Source organism: Heloderma suspectum, chromosome 6 (genome assembly GCF_057233095.1).
Source record: "Heloderma suspectum isolate Gila_16-S chromosome 6, 16-S_ref, whole genome shotgun sequence".
Lineage (NCBI taxonomy): Eukaryota > Metazoa > Chordata > Lepidosauria > Squamata > Helodermatidae > Heloderma > Heloderma suspectum.
Window position 1 is genome coordinate 83,208,565 of NC_139463.1, and position 20,761 is coordinate 83,229,325.

Sequence of the window (20,761 nt, forward strand, 5' to 3'; positions counted from 1 at the left end):
CTTAAGTCACACGTGTCTCCTGGGTGGTGCTAAAGAACAGTCACTTCGAAGCAAACATCTGAAGCTTCGAAGTTATGGCAGCCAGTCAATCCTAGTGATCTCCTGGCTATATTACATCGCATCTGCACTGCAAGGAGTTTTCTATTTTCTATCGTAAAATAGATAAGATATGAAATAATCAAAGTCAAACAATGTTAGCTCCCATTGTTTGCAGTGGGGGAGATTAATCTTTTAATCCTATGCACACTTCCCTGGGAGTAACTTCAGCTGAATTCAGTTGTATTTAATTCTGATTAAGGGTGCATACTATCAGGCTGTTAACCATGTTATGTACCTAAGTCTTCCACTAAAATACAACGCATACATATTTAATTGGATTAGAGTGTACATACAATGTTTACTGAAAAATGTCCAGGCAACTGTGTGTTTCCTACAATACTTGCGCAGGAGAGTTGTTTTTGTGCAAAATGTGAGGCGAAATGTGGACAATCAGCTTCCAAAATGCCATTTTGAGTTCTTTGTTCCTCATGCTATAGATCAGTGGGTTCATGACTGGTGGCACTATGCAGTACAGTATAGAAAGCAAGACATCTAAAACTGAGGATGAGCTGGAGGGTGGCTTAAAGTAGACAAAGGTACCACTCACCATAAACAGGGAGATGACGATAAGATGCGGCAAGCAAGTTGAAAAGGCTTTTTGCTTCCCTTGAGCGGATGGAATTCGTAGAACTGCTCTGAAGATCTGAACATAAGAAAAAGTAACTAGAGCACAATTACTGAGTGCTAAACAAGAACCAAATGTCATCACCCATAGTTCAGGGAAATATGGGTCAGAACAAGAAATTGTCAGTAGTTTTGGGATTTCACAAAAGAACTGGTTGATTATGTTGGAACAGAACTGGACAGTGAATGTATTTCCAGTATACAATGTTGAATAGAAAAGGCCACCAATCCATGCACTGGTTGCCATCTGGATGCAGGTTTTCTTGGTCATTGCAGCCTCATAATGCAGTGGATTGCAGATGGCCACATAGCGGTCATATGCCATGCCACCAAGGAGGAACAAGTGGGATATCATGAAGAACACAAGGAAGAAAACTTGACAGACACATCCAGAGTAAGAAATGGCTTCGGTGTTCATCAAGGAATTTGCTATGGTCCTGGGAACCGTGGCTGATATGGAGCCAAAGTCTTGGAATGACAGGTTGGCCAGAAAGAAGTACATGGGTGTATGCAGCTGACGGCTATAAACAATGACGGTGATGATGAGAAGGTTTTCTATGAGTGCAACCAAATATATTATTAGAAAAAAGATGATGTGAAACATCCTCAGACCCTGTGTATCAGAGAATCCATGCAGAAAGAATTCACTCACTCCTGACTCGTTTGGCATTACGTTTTGACTTGTTTGATGCCTGTAAATACAAAGGATGTCTCAGCTACCTCTTTCATATTCAGCTGTATCAGTCTGAGGGATAGACAGATGCTCTCTGAAAATTATTCTCTTCTTACTGATGGCAGTGGAGAGGAAAAAAAAATAAGCTGTGTTAAATGAGCATCGTCCATGTCTATTTATCCGTGTTCAACATATCCTCAGGGGGTTCAGTTCTCAGGAGTCTATTACAGCTTCACAAAACTAAGTCAGATGTCTTTGTGAGGGAAATGTTGGCTCTATGTTTGCATTGTCTACAATCCAAAGCACTGCTTAAGTTATGTTAGGGGCTTGTAGCACAGGGAAATTAAAATGGTTTTAATTTGAGCAGATGACAAGCTCCATGGCCATGTCACAAATTGCTTTTGAAAGACATATAATTTTTTTAAAAAAATACTATGTGATATGGGGCGTGTTGCTGCTATTCCTGAAATAGCAGCCAATCAGTTTGTTTTTATTAACAAGAAATTTGAAATAATCTAAAGTAAACATAGATGAATATATAATAGACTAGGGGAGCAATCCTATGGCTGCTAGTCAGTGGCTAGACAGCCACAGGATATGTGGTTTTCTGGGAACCAACCTCAGAGCACTTTGTGTTCAGTTCCCAGTGAACTGACTCCCCCCTCTTCTGCTGTGCCTCGCAGGCAGCACGGAACGGCCCCATGCTTCTTGCTCAGGAGTGCAGGGCGGCCAAAATGGGGTGCTCTGGGGGGTGTTCCGGGGCAGGAAAGGCGGAAATGCCAGTATGACACATCCTATATGTTGTTTGGCAGTGTCCTCCCCGCCATCCACCTTCCTGCAGCTAGACAGCTGAAATCTGAGCAAACAATCCCCTCCGTGCTTCCCCTCCCCAGCATTGGATAGGCAGTCTCCTCACCTCTCCCCATACGATTGTGCCTTAAAAACCAAACAGCACCTACATGTTGAGTAGAATTCAAGGCCAACATCCAAAAAACATGTGAATTGTTTTATAATCCTCAGTGGGGTTTGAAGGTGTGTCGTATTTCTCAGCTTGCTCTTCATGCTGTATTGCATGAAGTCAATACTTTCGCTGGCCAGCGAAATCCTCCCATATGCCAAGATCATACGATCCTGATTCTAACCTTGAGAAACCTTAGGAAAAAACATATTCTCTGGCCAAGGAACCTGGAAAGCAGGAGTCAGGCCAAGAGGTCTGAAAGGCCTAATTTTAAGGCCTCACAGAATGTTTGGTCATGTAAGGAGCTGTGGCAGCATGTCCCGCCTATCTCCTTGAGATTACAAAGGTCTTCCGGCGTTTTCTCTACACTTCCTTAGGCAGGGATCCAGCTGCTGCTGCTGGTGACGGCATCTAGAGCACCTCCCTGTGGCCGTGGGCACCAGGTTAGCAGAAGGTGAGGACGTGAGGGAGCTGTCGTTGCTGTGGGAAGGAGAAAGGGAGTTGGGGGCTTGCGTGGTATGTTTCCCTCCTTCGTCTTGGCCATCTTCAGGGAGAGCACGCCTAACTTTGTACATTCCCCTTCATCCATTCCCCTCCTTCCCCTCCTTTTGATCCTGCCTTACTCTCTCTCTCTCTCTCCCCCCCCCTCCATGGAAATAGAGAGCTGGGAAGAAAAACAAAAGCTCCAGCAAGGAGGAGGAAGAAAGGGGGCAGAGATGGAAGAGGGGAGGTGGGGAGGCTGGGTCTAAGAGAGCTCCCTCAGCCTTTCTGCTTTGTTTTGTTTTTTTCCTTCTGCTTTTCCCTATGTGCTTAGTGGGAGGGAAACGAGGGAAGGTGGAGTCTGCCACTGCATAGCACATGGTCTTGAGGAGGTTACATTAAAAAAAGGTAGGTGCAGGCTCCTAGAATTTATGGGGGTGTAAACACTCATGGGTTCCTGACAGGCCTCTTTGATTTCTTTATAATAACAAAACAGCCTCTTTGGCTGTTGCATCTCAAAGAGGCAGTGAGTCAGTTTATGCCTCTTTCTTCAGTGTGCGTGCATGCGTGTGTGTATGACAGTGTGCATCAATGTGTGTTTATGTTTCCTGTATCTGCGCACTGTATTTTGTGTTTGTATTTGAGTTTTCTACCATGGAAGAGATATAAGTATTTTATAATGGAAGATGATTATGGAAAACATAATCATGGAAGATGATTTCCACTAAACATGGAAGATGATTTCCATTAAAATATGTAGTGAAAAATGTTTTTGCATTATTATTGTACATTGTTGACTCTGTGTGTGTGTGTGTGTGTGTGTGTATGTTGTGTGTGAGTTCAGTACTGGGGGCAGAGTAGGGGGCTCACTAGGCACAGCTACTCTGGGGCCCATCATGGCCTTGAGCTGGTCCTTGCTGTGTGGCTTTGAGGATATCATCATTAGCAGTGGCAGTCGCCGTTGTTTCTCGAACAAGAGAATGTGGGTCCAGAGGCACTGTATACTTTTGTGTACAGTGATTTCCCCAAGGTTGAGACATTGCTCAGAAGCCACATAAACAATTGAATCCAGACTTAGTATTTCTTAGAGTAGACTCACTGAAATCAATGGGAAAAGTTAGTCACGACATATGACTATCTTAAGGTCCTCTGATTTCTGTGAGTCTGCTCTAAGCATGACTAAGTTTGCAGACCCTAATGGATCATCCTGTGTTCCCCCTAGGATGCGTGCACCGCACTTTGGAGACCACTGCTCTAGCATCTAGTCCTCTCCTCTCCAGTAACACCACCTCTCTCACAATGAGCAAACGGAGGCTGACTCACAGCAAAGCTCCCTCCCTCTCTTCCTCCCCCTCCCTCTTCTCTCCCCTTCCTCTGCCTCTCCCATTGGCCAGATCTCTCTCAAATTGATACATTTGGCACCACCACATCCTCTCACTTCCCCCACCCTCCTCCTCCTCCCTCTCCCCTCCATGTGATCTTTCAGAAGTTGTTACATTTTGTAGACAGCCTGTCTGGGCTGCTCAGAAGTCGTAAGAGCTCCAAATATGTGAGCAGATGAGGCCCTCTGTGGAGGATCTGCTTCACTTCGGAGCGCTTTAGTGCTGGTCTGATCTGCTTCGTATTATGATGAGGCACCTCTGAATCAGCCCGCTTCACCTCATTATTTGGGCTTAGTATGGAGACAGTGCACAGCCCTAGTATTTACACACATACACTCACAGAGATGCCGTGGTTGTTTTGTATTCTAGGCTTCTTCAAATTTTCTTGTAGCTATTCCTGTGAGAGAAACTATGATTCCCTTGTTCTGCATATTGCTTTGAAGCATTGCTCTCCACATCTCAGGGATTTATTTATTTATTTATTTCTGTGTTATGAAACTCCACACCCTTTGCTTCAATGTTTTAAAAGTAGTGTTTGAGGCCTAGTCTTCTGCTGAGCTGCGTAAACAAATCTGTAACATATTCAGTTAACAACCCCCTTTCAGTTTAACCTGTCATGTTATGGGCTTTTCATATCCACTCAAATTTTTTAAAAAATGTAAGGAAATTGCAGCTCTTAAGGACCACACCTTTAACATACAAGCTGTTTAGGCAACATGGCTATGAGGTGATATCCTGTGCTGTTCCAGCTTCACCACTACCTTGGAGCTGGATGACAGAATGGCAGAATGGTGGAAAAAATGGCAGAATGTTGGAGCTCAGTCCCACATATGCCCTAGCCCCAGCGCCAGCTTGTCTGGCAAAAGGGGGGGGCGTTGCGGGCGGGTGGGGTGAGAAGAGGTGGCTGGTGCCTATTGGGTACCCCTCCATGGCACCACCACGCAGGGAGGGGCCAGCAGAGCCCTTTTAAGCTCCACGCCCCTTCCAAAACCAACTCTCTCGCTCTCGCGGCTGGCTGTCAGGAGTGCCCTAGCTGCCTCTTAAAGTCCCCTCCAGTAGCCCAAACAAGATGCAGACAAAAGGGATTCTGTCCAAGGCTTTATTCCTTTACAACCTAATGACTCTTTCAGATGCTAATTGCCAGCGACTAAGCAAGGAACCTCAAAGGGTTTCCTAACAGGGTAACCTAAGCTCCATGTACGCAGTTGGTCCCCATTTTGAGAAGAAGGGCGGGAGAGCTCTGAAACTTATGGGCTCGGAGGGAAGGCTCCCCCCCTTACCTGTGGGGCATCGGGGTGCAGCCGTTGCCATAGTGCCAAGCAGGCTGAGCACCTCCTCTTTGCACCCTCCACCTTGTGCCTCTCTCTGCGCCGGCGCCTTGCATCTAGCAACAACCAATCTCCCGCTCTTTTGCTGCCAGGGTCACTATCTCTCTCAGGAATGTGCGCAGGGGGAGCCTTTCCCTACAGCTGCACCTCTGAGAGATGAGCAGGCTCCTCTCCCATGGGTTGTAGCTCTTCCTCAGAATCAGAGCTGCTTTGGGGCTCTATGGGCTCAGTTCCAACCCTGACATCATCCCCACTCCCATGAGGCCCCCCTCGCGCTCCCCCCCAGAGCCCCGGGCTTGTGGGGGTACAGCTGATTGAAGCACCTCATCAACAAAGGTGCATGCACATGTTCAGCAGGTTCCCAGGAGTGCTCATCTGGCTCATACCCCTTCCAGTCCACCAGATATTGCAAGCACCCACAAGAAAGGTGTGAATCCTTGATCTCCATGACTTCAAACTCCTTCTCCCCCCGCACCAGCACTGGAGGTGGGGGGGAGCAGACTGAGTGATGAGGGTCACCAGAAACTAGGGGGGAAAGCAAGGACCAATGAAAAACAGGATGGATCTTCATGGAGGGGGAGAGAGCCAGGCAAAAAGCGACAGCATTAATTTGGGCTGTAATCTGGAAAGGACCCGTGCGATGGGCCATGAGCTTCTTTGCAGGAGAGTGAGAGGGGAGGTATTGGGTGGACAATCAAACCCAGTTCCCCACTTGCAGAGACAGACCGGGCTGACGCCGCTGGTCTGCAGTTGCCTTGTAGGCTGTTTTTGCTTGCTCAAGGGAGTCCTGTAAAAGGTGGTGCACCGAGTGCAGCTCCTCTAAAAACTCATGGGCTGCAGGCACAGAAGAGGGACCCAGGGTGGATAGGAAAGCCCTGGGGTGGTACCCAAAATTGGCAAAAAAAAAAGGAGTCTGGCAGGTTGAAGCATGGCAGGCATTGTTATAAGCAAATTCTGCTAGAGGCAGCAGGGAAAACCAGTCATCTTGTTGGTAGTTGACATAACAGCACAAGTATTGCTCCAGAGTTGCATTGGTGCGTTCGGTCTGACCATCCATCTGGGGGTGGTGGGTGGAGGAAAGATGGAGCCTTACAAGTAGCTCCCTCCAGAAATGGGCAGTGAATTGGGCCCCCCTATCCGAAATGAGACCCTCGGGCCATCCATGGAGCTGGAAAACATGCGTCAAAAATTGCTCTGTCATCTCCCTGGCTGTGGGCAACTCGGAGCAGGGATGAAGTGGGCCATCTTAGAAAACTAATCCAAATGGTAGTCTTACCATGTGTTTGAGGCAAGTCAGTGATGAAGTCGAGGGAGAGCAGTTTCCCTGGGCCTGATGGGGTAGACAGGGGGTGAAGTAAGCCTGTGGGGTTGCCTGAGGGGGCTTTCACCCGCTGACAGGTTGGGCAGGAGGTGACATAGGTCTCGATGTCCCGACACACATGAGGCCACCAAAATTCTCATGTAACTCCATGCAGGGTCTTGGCGACCACCTAATTTGCCACTGGTTTAAGGCACAAACTGTCTGAAGATGTTCCAGGTTGCGATGGTCAGTTCTGACTTAGACTGGGTGCTGTGCCCCCTCCTGATGATGACGCCAAGTATCCAAGGTGGACTTGATCGCTAAGAGTTCCTTCTCTCAGGTGGTATAATTCTGCTCAGACATGCTTAACTTCCTGGAATGGTAGGCGCAGGGAGGGATGTCAGAGAATTCTGCCACAGATCTCGGTGAGGCCGAATGCCAGTGCATTTGGCCCCCCGAACTCCATGGCAGAATGGCCTGCCCCCCCCACCCCCCTGCAGATCCCCCCCGGGATGAGACTTACCTGGGGTGGATCTTCCGGGCAGCAGCGGCGGTGGCAGCTGGTCTTCCGACCGGCTGCCCCTGCTGCTTGTGTTAAAAAAAAAAAGAAAGATGTGATAGGCTACGTAAAGATTTACGTAGCCTATCATGGCTAGGTTTTTTTAAAAAAAAACACGACATGATAGGCTATGTAAATCATGGTTGGGTGGGTTTTTAAAAAAAAGCGTACGCAAATGGCGGTGGCTATGGCCGCCACCATTTGCATTCCTTCTTTTTACCATCTTAATCTACGTAAATATTTATGTAGACTATGATGGCGAAAATAAAGGGGAACGCAAATAGCATAGTGGGCGCTATTTGCATCCCCTTTGATTCGTCGTTTTAGCCTATGTAAATATTTACATTTGTGTTTTTTTGTTTTGTTTTACCCAGAGCCCTCCGCAGCTGGAAATCTGGCTGCAGATGGCTCTGGCCTGGCTGGGCCTGGTCGGCTGCTCCACGGAGCTGCCGCAGAGCATAGCCGGCCATTCAAGGATTCCAGGGGGAGGAACAGAGCGCCTCCCCCCCGGTGAGGATTCTGGGGGGAGGGACGGAACGCCTCCCCGCCACCATAAACATAATCCATGAACAGGTAAGTCACTTTCATACATCCCTAGCAGGGTTGCAACCCACCGTCCACCTGAACTGGCTGAAAAGCACAGCCCGCACTTCAAAATCAGAGACATCCGTTTGCACTACAAAAGGCTTCCTCAGGTTGGGATGTAACAGGATCAGCTCAGAACTAAAAAGTTTCTTAAATTTCCTCAAAAGACTGTTGGGCAGATGCAGTCCAATGAAAAGGAGATTTCCTGCCCTTAAAGAGGTCCGTGATAGGAGATGTCAGCCGAGCATAGCTGAGCAGGAATTTTTTGTAGAAATTTGAAAAGCCCAGAAAACGTTGTAAGTCCTTCTTTGTGGATGGAGCCTGCCAGGAAAGGATGGCCTGAACCTTCGCAGGGTCCATCCTGATGCCATCAGCTGAGATAATGTAGCTGAGAAAGTCCAAGGATGTCAGGTCAAATGCACATTTCTCCATCTTAGCAAAGAGATGGTGTTTGCAGAGGTGCTGGAGGATGGCTGTGACATGGCGCTGATGGTCATGGGGGTCCGAGGAGAATATAAGTAAATCATTGAGATAAACAATGAGAAAAGTGTCCAAATAGTCCCGGAAAATGGCATTCATAAAGCACGAAAATGGCGGGGGGGGGGGGCTCAGGTGAGCCCAAATGGCATCACTAAGTATTCATATGCTCTGGACTGGGTTCCGAAACAGGTCTTCCACTCATCCCCCTCCCGGATGCGAATCAAATTGTAGGCGCCATGCAGGTCTAATTTGATGAAAATCTTGGCCCGCCCCAGGCACTCCAGCATCTCAGGGATCAGGGGGAGGTGGTCCTTGTCAGGGATAGAGACCAAATTGAGGGCTGTGTAGTCATGCACCAGACTGAGGTCCCCCGTCTTTTTGTGAACAAACATGGTGGGGGTGCAGGCGGGGGACGGGGAGGGGCAAATAAAGCTGCGGCAGAGGTTTGTGTCCAAAAACTCCTGCAAAGCTCCAAGTTCTGGCTTCAACATCGAATACAGCTGGCCTGCTGGGATGGTGGCCCCGGGGATCAGGTTAATGGCACAGTCAAAGGGGCGGGGGGGGAGCTGGTCAGTCTCCTTCTTGTCGAAAACATCCCGGAAAGCCGCTTACTTCTCTGGGAGGATCACGGGAGCAGAAGAACTGCTGGGGGGAAGACGATGAAGGGGAGGAAAAGGTTAAGGCCTGGGCTGGGACTGGCATGTCGATTGGGAAGCGATGCTGCTAGCAGTAGGGAGATGAGAACTTCACTTGATGAAACCCCCAAGAAATCTGAGGATTGTGCTTAGAGAGCCAGGAATTACCCAGCACGATTGGGTATTGAGGAACCTTGGCCAGATGAAACTGAATCTGCTCAACATGGCTCTGGGTGCACAGAGTTAGTGGAGCTGTAAGTCGAGTAACTGCTCCTGAAGAAAGAGGACACCTGTCGATGGTCTCCACTGCCAAGGGGGCAGGAAGATGCAGAGTAGGAATACTGTGGAGGTGAGCAAACACTTCATCCATGAAACTGGTAGTCGCCACAGAGTCCACCAAAGCCAGGTCCTCCACCCCACCCCACTGGGAGGAGTAAAGGTGAACAGGCAATAGCAGATGGGAGGGTGGGGGGACATGAGGAAGGTGCCCCCCCGGTGTGGAACAGACCCCCACACTGGAGACCCCCAACAGGCTTGGGGGGTGGCCTAGTCAGGCCTGGGGGCAAGGAGGAGAAGGAGGATGAAGAGGAGAAGGGGGCAATGGGCCCACTGGCCTGGTGCAGCAGGATTTGGTGAAATGACCCTGCTTTGTGCAGCGAAAGCACCGGCGCTCCGTGTGCCGCCATTCAAGCTCCTCCAGCGGCAGTGGAGCTCGGGTAGCTCCCAGTTGCATAGGGGTCTCCTCTGCCCCTGCCACCAGGGTGGGGGGTGGGGGAGGGGGCAGTAACTATGGGGGAATGGGAGGAGGGAAATCCCGGCCAGCAGTGCTCCTCCTTGTCTGCTGTCACCCCTCCAGCTGACTATCGATCTGTAGGTAGGTCTGAATGAGCTCCTCCAAAGTAGGCGTGCAGGGTGTGTGCGCCAACTCATCCAGGATCTCATCGTTCAAATTGTCCAAAGATTGGGCCACTAGAGCAGCATCATTCCACTGTAAATCCTGCATCAGCAAGCAAAAGGTGGTCGCGTAGCTGGAAACTGAGTCCTTGCCCTGCCTGAGGCAGCGAAATCTCCCAAGTAGCTGTCTCCGTGTGCAGGGGGTCACCAAAAAATCTCGCCATCACCGTCATGAAACCTCGATAGTCCCTGAGCACGGGGTCATTAGCGAGAAGAAGCGCTGAAGCCCATTTAGCTGCCACGCCTGAAAGCAGGTTAATGATAAAGCCCACGCAAATCTGTTCCATCAGGAAATCCTCAGGCCGAAGGTGCATGTTCAGGTCCGATTGGGCATGGAAAATTTGGAAGAGTCCTTTCTCACCGGAAAACTTCTCTGGCAGAGCCACCGGGCACTTGCAGCAGGGGGGAATAAGAGGCGGCGGGGGTTGAGCGGCAGCTTGCAAAGCTTGCACGGCAACTTTGGGTAATTTGATCACGAAGAGCCTTGCACCAGAGTCTGCAACACCGTCCATGGCGCCGTCCCAGAGGCAGTAGGAGATGAGGAAAAAGAAAAGAGATGGGGACCAAGCTGTCAGGAGCGCCCTAGCTGCCTCTTACAGTCCCCTCCAGTAGCCCAAACAAGATGCAGACAAAAGGGATTCTGTCCAAGGCTTTATTCCTTTACAACTTAATGATTCTTTCAGATGCTAATTGCCAGCGACTAAGCAAGGAACTGCAAAGGGTATCCTAACAGGGTAACCTAAGATCCATGAACGCAGTTGATCACCGGTTTGAGAAGGGCGGGAAAGCTCTGAAACCTATGGGCTCGGAGGGAAGGCTCCCCCCCTTACCCATGGGGCATCAGGGTGCAGTCATTGCCATAGCGCCAAGAGGGCTGCGCGCCTCCTCTCTGCACCCTCCACCTCGCGCCTCTCTCTGCACCGGCGCCTTGCATCTAGCAACAACCGATCTCCCGCTCTTTTGCTGCCAGGGTCACTATCTCTCTCAGGAATGCGAGCAGGGGGAGCCTCTCCCTCTAGCTGCGCCTCTGAGAGATGAGCGGGCTCCTCTCCCACGGGTTGTAGCTCTTCCTCAGAATCAGAGCTGCTTTGGGGCTCTATGGGCTCAGTTCCAACCCTGACATCGACACTGTGTGAGAGAGAGTCTTCACTTGCTTCAGGGGCAGCAGCGCTCGCCTTAGGCAGCACATGCATCCTGCACCCCTTCTTTCTCCTCCATGCCGCCGCTTGCTCCAATGTTGCAGCAGACGTGGTGACCATCTCTGTGGGCGACTGCAATCGCACCAGGTGGCATGCACATCCTGCACTCTCCTCTTGTATCTACCGCTTGCCCTTGGGCTGCAGCAGATGCAGTGGCCAGCTCCAGTTGGCCCTGGTCGTTGCTGGCAGCGGGCAGTCACTACATTCAGCAGGCTGCGTGCCGCACACGTGCGAGAGAGTCTTCTCTCTCTCAAGATGGTTCACCATTGACAAGATTTAATCTGGGCAGTCACCACATCAGCTCTATCATGCTAGGCCTAGGTAATTTTTGATCCAGAACCCACTCTTTTTGCATTGGAGCGGTCTCCACAGCAGCATCTTTAGGTTTCTCTCACAAGCACATTATGGCAGTGGGAAGATGGCGCTTCAAAGCATTCCGGCCTTGCATTCGCAATTTGTCTTCTTCCTCCTGATACAATTTTCCCTTCTCTGGCCCCAATGTTCTTTTTCCTTAGAATGTCAGACTTGACGTATGCCAGTATGAGTGCTCTTATGTGGGCACAGTATCATCTTTTGGGCTGCACAAAGGGCTTCTATGTTGGCCTTCGGATCTCAGCTTCAGTTACCCCGACATGTTACGATCTAGTGGCTTAGCAGATGGGGCATCCGGTGGGAGTCCCTCCTCACCCTGCTCCACCAAGGTCCAGGTGCTGCACGTTGGGGGGAATGACTTGGGCTGTAAGCCAGGCAAAGACCTGATTGCACAGGCCTTGGTTCATTTGCAGGTGGTCCAGCACACCTGGCTGGAAATAGCCATATTGTGGTCCTCAGTGCTCCTGTGGATCAATTGGAAGGCTCAGAATGACACTGCCATGGATAGGGCACATTGGAAAGTTAACAAGATAAATGGCTTGGGGGCTATGTGAACATGGAAGTCTGGAAGAACCAACATGACTCCCTGCTCAATCCAAGATGCTTTTACTTGGAAGCCATCAATGAAGTAGGCAAATAGATTTATCTAGAGAGAGTAATGGTAATACCATTGATTATGAATAGTGAACTTCTTTCCCAAAAGCATTTATTCTGTCATCATTTGGCAATCTCCAAACACTGTAAATATTGGCTGGGATCAAATGACATCCCCCCATAAGTAGAACAGACACAACTGGCATATTGAGTTTTCCCATCCTCAAGTTCCACCCCTGAATGTTCTGCTCTGTAACTTTGGGCAACCTTCCAGAGAAGATTTGGGATGTGTGCATGAACTGCAATGCAGAATAGGGAAGGGAAACTCCCATTGCACAAGCAGAAGTCCACTCATGCAATGCTGGATTTAGACCATTATACAAGAATTCAATATCTGACAGATTCGCTGGGACCACAGTTTGAAAAAGTAATCCAAATAAATAAATGAATGTTTATTACTAAATTTGGGGGAGGGGGTCGACCTAAGTGAGCACTGATACCCAACATACTTTACAGTATCTGCAGATGATTAAATAATTATACACATAATGTATTTTTGAATGCATATTTTTCAATGTATAGTGCATGAAGCAATTAACAAACATTCATTAATGTGTGGGAAGGGAAAGAGTTTCTCCCAGTTCCTAAGAAACCATAAGGAGAGTTAACTGTAGGGATGAAGGTAGGGATGTACGAAAGGGACTTACCTTGTCCCGCACCTTTTTTCGCGGTGGGGGGGAGGCGCTTCGCTTCTCCCCCCGAAGTTCATGTGAGCGGGGGGTGTCTTCCCGCCTCACCCGGCTGAAATTCAGGCTGGGGGGGGAGGCTTCCCACCTCGCCCCCGGCCGAAAATCAGGCCGGGGAGAAGCACCCCGTCTCCCCGGCCGCGAACTTCAACAGAAAAGTTTAAAAAAAAAACGCCCCGTGATAGGCTACGTAATGATTTACGTAGCCTAACATGGCTAGATCTGCAAAGTCAGCCGTGATAGGCTACGTTAATCATCACGTAGCCTATCATGGGTGACTTTAAAAAAAAAACTGCATACGCAAATGGAGGCCCCCATAGGGAGCCGCCATTCGCGTTCCTTATTTGGTCACTGTAGTCTACGTAAAGATTTACGTAGACTATGGCGAAAATAAGGGCAACGAAAATAGCGTTGCCCTTATTTTCGCCGTAGTCTATGTAATATTTACGTAGACTACAGTGACCAAATAAGGAATGCGAATGGCGGCTCCCTATGGGGGCCGCCATTAGCCGTACGTGCTTTTTTTTTTTTTTTTAAGTCACCCGTGATAGGCTACGTGACGATTTACGTAGCCTATCACGGCTGACTTTGCAAATCTGGCTGTGATAGGCTACATTAATCGTCACGTAGCCTATCACAGGGGCGTTTTTTTTTTTTACTTTTCTTGGAATGGTGGCGGTGGCAGCCAGTCGAAAGACCGGCTGCCGCCCCCGCCCCTATCGAAGCCCTGCCGAACCGCCGCTGCGACCTGCCACCGGGAGCGACATTCGGGAAAGGTAAGTCCCATGCCGGGGAGGGGGGCGGGGGGGAGAATTTCTCCCCGAAACTAGTTTGGGGGGCCGAATACGTTGGCACTCGGCCCCCCAAAGTTTCGGCAAGAAATTCTCTGACACCCCTAGATGAGGGATAATTCTATAAAGTGAACATTTAGATAATGTATTTTGGACTTCCAAAATCAATGCATGAACCAGAAACGCAGCTGTCCTTCAGTTTTCACACTTCTCTAGATTTTGCAATGTAGTCCAAGGGACAGAAAATGCATACAAAATGCATATTTTGTGGGGAAATGTGCACAAAAATGTGTATAGTATAGAAAGAACCATATCAGAAAAGCATTATATGAGGGCAACGGCTTGCAAAACTGCATTTTCAGGTGACAAATGTGTTCAAAGTAGTGTATATTATTAAGAATAACAAAAATGCATCCAAATTTCCATGCACATTTGTTATTCTTCTTGTACATGTAAACTGCTATGGAAGTGGGATGGAATGAAATGACGCCTGGACAAATTAAAAATAGTGGGAAACCAAATGTGGCAGATTCAGCCATCCCTGAACCTCTTTTCCAAAGCAATACAGTGGCGCAAAGAGTTAAGAGAGCTTTGCATCTGTCATACAGTTGCACCAGTCAACCGCTCCATCATCATCATCATCATCATCATTAAAGATTTTTATACTGCCCCCATAGCCAAGGGTTCCTGGGCAGTTTAGAATGATTAAAAACAATTAAGAAAGAATATATAACATTTAAAAATTTACATAAAACACACAAACCAACAGTACGCATGAAGACAACATATATCTAAAAACAACATTGAGCATTCAGCCATAACCATAAGACAAATCCAGGACCAGTTAAAAATATGTGGCATTCAGCCTGTGGTGAACATCAGGTGTTCACTAGCTCAGCTCCACTGACCTTCTTCATTGCATGAACTTTGGCTACACAAGGACATGAAAGGAAAGACAGAGTGTGAAATGTTTCAGAGTTCCATGCGGTGCAGGCGTTCTGTCCAAGGGTATTGAGCACTTGTTCTCCTTTTGGGATGGCTCTAGCATTTGATGCTCTTTAGTTTTGGAAAAGAATACCTCAGAAGGGACATGAAAATAATGTATAATATTATGGATGGTGTTGATAGAACAGCTAGAGATAAATTTTCCTTTTTCTGATAACAATAATACTTGGATGTAGTAAATGACTGATGGGTAGAACTGTATGTTCAAGGCAGTCAAAAGGAATTTGCAAGTTCATACAAAGCAGAATCAACCACCCAACGCAGAATGAAATTCATTCCAATTGAATGTGGCATTATCACCACCATCATACTATTTATTATTTTACTGTGGTAAACAGAGCAGTTTACAGTGTAATAATCAATGCATACAGTGGCTTAACCTTTAAGAACATCAACCAGGGGTGTTGAACCTCTTTCAGCCTGATGCCAAATTCAATCTAAGCAAAGCTCCTGGGGGTGGAATTAAAGTGGAGGTCTACATCAAAGGCAAAATCAGGCAGGTCCAAAAATAACAGAAATGCCAACAATACCAACATATTTTAGCTCAAATCTCTTACTGCCAGTCTTGGATGTTTGATCATAATCAGTGAGATGCTAAGGTCATACAAGACGCACTCTGCATTGTGCCTGCCATTCATGCAGGATTGTGGTAACAAAGCAGTATAGGATCTCTACAGCAATATACAAGAATAATACACACATAATGAATCAGTAAAACGTTACAGCACCAACAGGAATGGGTATATGGTTAATCTCACTTAAATGAAATTTATTTCTAGGCTTACATCTGCACTGCAGGGGGACAATGACTGTTTGTGTCCGTGACATTCCTTAAGTCACACGTGTCCCCTGGGTGGTGCTAAAGAACAGTCACTTCGAAACAAACATCTGAAGCTTCGAAGTTATGGCAGCCAGTCAATCCTAGTGATCTCCTGGCTATATTACATCGCATCTGCACTGCAAGGAGTTTTCTATTTTCTATCGTAAAATAGATAAGATATGAAATAATCAAAGTCAAACAATGTTAGCTCCCATTGTTTGCAGTGGGGGAGATTAATCATTTAATCCTATGCACACTTCCCTGGGAGTAACTCCAGCTGAATTCAGTTGTATTTAATTCTGAGTAAGGGTGCATACTGTCAGGCTGTTAAGCATGTTATGTACCTAAGTCTTCCACTAAAATACAACACATACGTATTTAATTGGAATAGAGTTACGTACAATGTTTACTGAAAAATGTCCAGACAAATGTAAGTGTTTCCTACAATACCTGCACAGGAGAGTTGTTTTTGTGCAAAATGTGAGGCGAAATGTGGACAATCAGCTTCCAAAATGCCATTTTGAGTTCTTTGTTCCTCATGCTATAGATCAGTGGGTTCATGACTGGTGGCACTATGCAGTACAGTATAGAAAGCAAAACATCTAAAACTGAGGATGAGCTGGAGGGTGGCTTAAAGTAGGCAAAGGTACCATTCACCATAAACAGGGAGATGACGATAAGATGCGGCAAGCAAGTTGAAAAGGCTTTTTGTTTCCCTTGTGCGGATGGAATTCGTAGAACGGCTCTGAAGATCTGAACATAAGAAAAAGTAACTAGAGCACAATTACTGAGTGCTAAACAAGAACAAAAGGTCATCACCCATACTTCAGGAAAATATGGCTCAAAACAAGAAATTGCCAGTAGTTTTGGGATTTCACAAAAGAACTGGTTGACTATGTTGGAACAGAACTGGACAGTGAATGTATTTCCAGTACACAGTGTTGAATAGAAAAGGCCACCAATCCATGCACTGGTTGCCATCTGGATGCAGGTTTTCTTGGTCATTACAGCCTCATAATGCAGTGGATTGCAGATGGCCACACAGCGGTCGTATGCCCTGCCACCAAGGAGGAACAAGTGGGATATCATGAAGAACACAAGGAAGAAAACTTGACAGACACATCCAGAGTAAGAAATGGCTTCAGTGTCCATCAAGGAATTTGCTATGGACTTGGGAACCGTGGCTGATATGGAGCCAAAGTCTTGGAATGACAGGTTGGCCAGAAAGAAGTACATGGGTGTATGCAGCTGATGGCTATAAACAATGACGGTGATGATGAGAAGGTTTTCTATGAGCGCAACCAAATATATTATTAGAAAAAAGATGATGTGAAACATCCTCAGACCCTGTGTATCAGAGAATCCATGCAGAAAGAATTCACTCACTCCTGACTCATTTGGCATTACATTCTGACTTGTTTGGTGTGTGTAAATTCCAAGCATGTCTCACCTACCTCTTTCATATTCAGCTGTATCAGTTAGAGGGATAGACAGATGCTCTCTGAAAATGATTCTCTTCTTACTGATGGCAGTGGAGAGAGAGAAAAATAAGCTGTGTTAAATGAGCATCGTCCATGTCTATTTATCCGTGTTCAACATATCCTCAGGGGGTTCAGTTCTCAGGAGTCTATTACAGCTTCACAGAACTAAGTCAGATGTCTTTGTGAGGGAAATGTTGGCATTATGTTTGCATAGGGATGTACGAAACAACTCACCTGTTTCGTTTTGTGACATCTGCGGTGGGGGTGAGGTGCTCTGTACCTCCCCCTGAAAACCTTGCTGGCCAGCTCCGCTCAGCAGCAACTCTGTGGAGCCACTGGCCGGGGCTGCCCGCAGCGACATACGGCTGCTGCTGGGCTGTGCAGGGAAGCAAATGGCAGCCCATTTGCTCCATTAGCAAATGGAGTCCCGTACACCATTTGCATCCTTGCTTTAGCCATGATAGGCTACGTAAATATTTACGTAGCCTATCACAGGCTACCATAGGGACGCAAGTGGCATCCCCTACTCAGGATGCAATTTGCATCCGCAGCAGCCCGGCAGCAGCCGGAGCCACCGCTGCTGCCGCCGCAGCCGGAGCCAAAGCCACAGCCAGGTAGGCTTCGTTTTGCGGGGCTTTCGTGGGGTGGTGGGGTGCATTGCTCCATTCTGCCATGGATTCCGGGGGGCCAAATTCACTGGAATTCGCCCCCCCTGGGATCCATGGCGGAATTCTCTAACATCCCTATGTGACATGGGGTGGATTGCTGCTATTCCTGAAATAGCAGCCAATCAGTTTGTTTTTATTAACAAGAAATTTCAAATAATCTAAATAAAAATAGATGAATAAATAATAGACTAGGGGAGCAATCCTATGGCTGGTAGTCAGTGGCTAGACAGCCGTAGGATATGTGGTTTTCTGGGAACCAACCTCAGAGCGCTCTGAGGTAAGTTCCCTGAGAAGTGACTCCCCCCCCCTTCTGCTCTGCCTCGCAAGCAGTGCAGAATGGCCCCATGCTCCTTGCTAAGAAAAGGAGCACAGAGCGGCCAAAATGGGATGCTCGGGGGGGGGGGTGTTCTGGGGCGGGGAAGGCAGAAATGCTGGTACAACACATCCTATGTGTTGTCCGGCAGCCTCCTCCCCCCCTCCACCTTCCCACGGCTAGACACATGAAATTGGAGCAAACAATCCCCTCCGTGCTTCCCTTCCCCTGCATTGGATAGGTGATCTCCTCACCTAACTCCATAGCATTGTGCCCGAAAAACCAAACAGCACCTACATATTGAGTAGGGATGTATGAAAGTCCCTTACTTGAACCCGAAGCTTGATTCGCGGTGAGGGGGAGGCGCTCCTTCCCTCCCCCCGAAATTCTGGTGGGGGGGAGGCGCCCCGTTCCTCCCCCCCCAAATTCTGGCCGGGGGGAGGCGCCCTGTCCCTCCAGCCGTGAATCCTCCTGTCCTGCCGGGACACAAATGGCGGCAGCCGTAGCCGCCGCCATTTGTGTCCCTGCAGTCAGCCGTGATAGGCTACGTAATGTTTACGTAGCCTATCACGGGTGAGTGGAAAAAAAAAACCACACGTACGCAAATGGTGGCGCCCATGGGCGCCGCCATTTGCATTCCTTATTTTGGCATGTGTAGTCTACATAAACATTTACGTAGACTATGGCAAAAATAAGGGGAACACTATTTGCGTTCCCCTTATTTTTGCCGTAGTCTACGTAAATGTTTACGTAGACTACACGTGCCAAAATAAGGAATACAAATGGCGGCGCCCATGGGCACCGCCATTTGTGTACATGCGGGGTTTTTTTTCTTTTCACTCAGCCGTGATAGGCTACGTAAAGATTTACGTAGGCTATCACAGTGTTTTTTTAAAAATCTAGCTGTGATAGGCTACGTAAATCTTTACGTAGCCTATCACGTTTGTTTGTTTGTTTTTTAACTTGGTAATGGCGGCAGTGGCAGCCGGTCAGAAGACCGGCCGCCGCAGCCGCCACCACCGCCAGGGACATTCACACAAGGTAAGTCCCATCCCGGGGGGGGGCGGGGGGGCAGACCGTTTCTCCACCAATTTCGGGAGGCCAAATGCGCCAGCATTCGGCCTCCCCGAGATTCGTGGAGAAATTCTCTGACATCCCTAATATTGAGTTGAATTCAAGGCCAGCATCCAAAAACTATGTGAATTGTTTTATAATCCTCTGTGGGGTTTGAAGGTGTGTTGTGTACGGATGGCGGAGAATTCCACCATGAATTTCAGTGAGGCCAAATGCACTGGCATTCGGCTCCCTGAAATCCATGGCGGAATGGCCTTCCACCTGCCGCCACCCCGCGGAATCCCCCCAGAACAAATTACCTGGGGCTCCGCCGGTGGCGGCGGCTGTTCTTTCAGACAGCTGCTCTGGCCACCCTTTATGTCCTGCCAAGCTGCCATGATAGGCTACATAATTGTGATGTCAGAGAATTCCACCACGCATCTCAAGTGAGGCCGAATGCCAGTGCATTCGGCCCCCCAAAATCTGTGGCGGAACGAATCCCCCCACCCCCCCACCCCATGAAAGGCACGCGAAATGGAGCACTTACCTGCTGTCGTCCGCGCTGACTTGTGAATGGCGGCCACGTCTGTGGCCGCCATTCACTTCCTCATTATAGCCATGATAGGCTACGTAAATAATTATGTAGCCTATCACGGCTAACGCAGGGATGCCATTTGTGTCCCTGCGGAGGCTGTGATAGGCTACGTAAGTATTTACATAGCCTATCACAGAAAAAACAAAACAGCAGATGCAAATGGCGGCTACGGCGGCTGCCATTTGCATTCCCTTTTCTTTTGGCCATTTTAGCCAACGTAAATATTTACATAGGCTATTACAGCGGGGAAAAAAAGGGAATGCAAATGGCGTAGTGGCCGTGGAGCTGAGCTGGCCGGAGAGAATTTCGGGGGGAGGGATGGAGCACCTCTCCCCCCACCACGAATGTCACCCTTCGAAAAGGTGAGTGACTTTCCTACATCCCTACTGCATAAGTATTTACATAGCCGATCACTGCAAAGAGCAGGGATGCAAACGGCGGCCGCCATGCCGTTTGCGCCGCTGTTCTCTCCGTGATAGGTTACATAGGTAATTTGCGTCATGCAAATTAAGCCATTTCCGTCCTGCCAGGCTGCCGTGATAGGCTACATAAGTACTTACGTAACCTATCACAGTAAAGGCAGCCACGCCAATGGCGGCCACTACGCCATTTGCATAGCTCCCTTTACCCTGTTAGGCTATATAAATACTTACGTAGCCTATCACAGAAAGAGCAGCAGCGCAAACGGTGTAGTGGCTGCCATATGTGCCCCTGCTCTTTGCCATGATAGGCTACGTAAATACTTACGTAGCCTATCACGGCAGCCTGGCAGAACGCAAATGGCAGCCGCTACGGCAGCCGCCATTTGCATCCGCAGCAGCTGGCCGTGGTCAGAACTTTGGCTGCAGACGGCCCAGGCCAGTGGCTCCATGGAGCTGCCACGGAGCAGAGGGGGCCCAGGGAGGATTCCGGTGGGAGGGATGGAGTGCCTCCCCCCCACCGCAAATCCAAGCTGAGAAAAGGTAAGTGACTTTCGTACATCCCTAGTCGTGTTTCTCAACTTGCTCTTCATGCTGTATTGCAAGGAGGTAGTGGTGGTGGTGGTGGTGATGGTGGTTTTAACTGTG

General features: G+C 48.4%; 2 protein-coding genes across 2 annotated transcripts; both read right to left on the minus strand.

The window, feature by feature from the left end:
• Positions 1-430: 430 nt before the first annotated feature.
• Positions 431-1,393, minus strand: LOC146341550 (olfactory receptor 14A16-like). The gene has a single exon (XM_084807530.1). It carries the CDS (start codon positions 1,391-1,393, stop codon positions 431-433), a length of 963 nt encoding a protein of 320 aa, XP_084663656.1.
• Positions 1,394-16,025: 14,632 nt separating this feature from the next.
• On the minus strand, positions 16,026-16,988 carry LOC146341551 (olfactory receptor 14A16-like). Its single transcript, XM_084807532.1, has one exon. The coding sequence runs from the start codon at positions 16,986-16,988 to the stop codon at positions 16,026-16,028; it is 963 nt and encodes a 320-aa protein (XP_084663658.1).
• Between the last annotated feature and the right edge of the window lie 3,773 nt (positions 16,989-20,761).

What these genes read in the sequence shown, in the direction of transcription:
- LOC146341550 (XM_084807530.1), bottom strand. Translation starts at nt 1,393, where the DNA reads ATGCCAAACGAGTCAGGAGTGAGTGAATTCTTTCTGCATGGATTCTCT.
- LOC146341551 (XM_084807532.1), bottom strand. Translation starts at nt 16,988, where the DNA reads ATGCCAAATGAGTCAGGAGTGAGTGAATTCTTTCTGCATGGATTCTCT.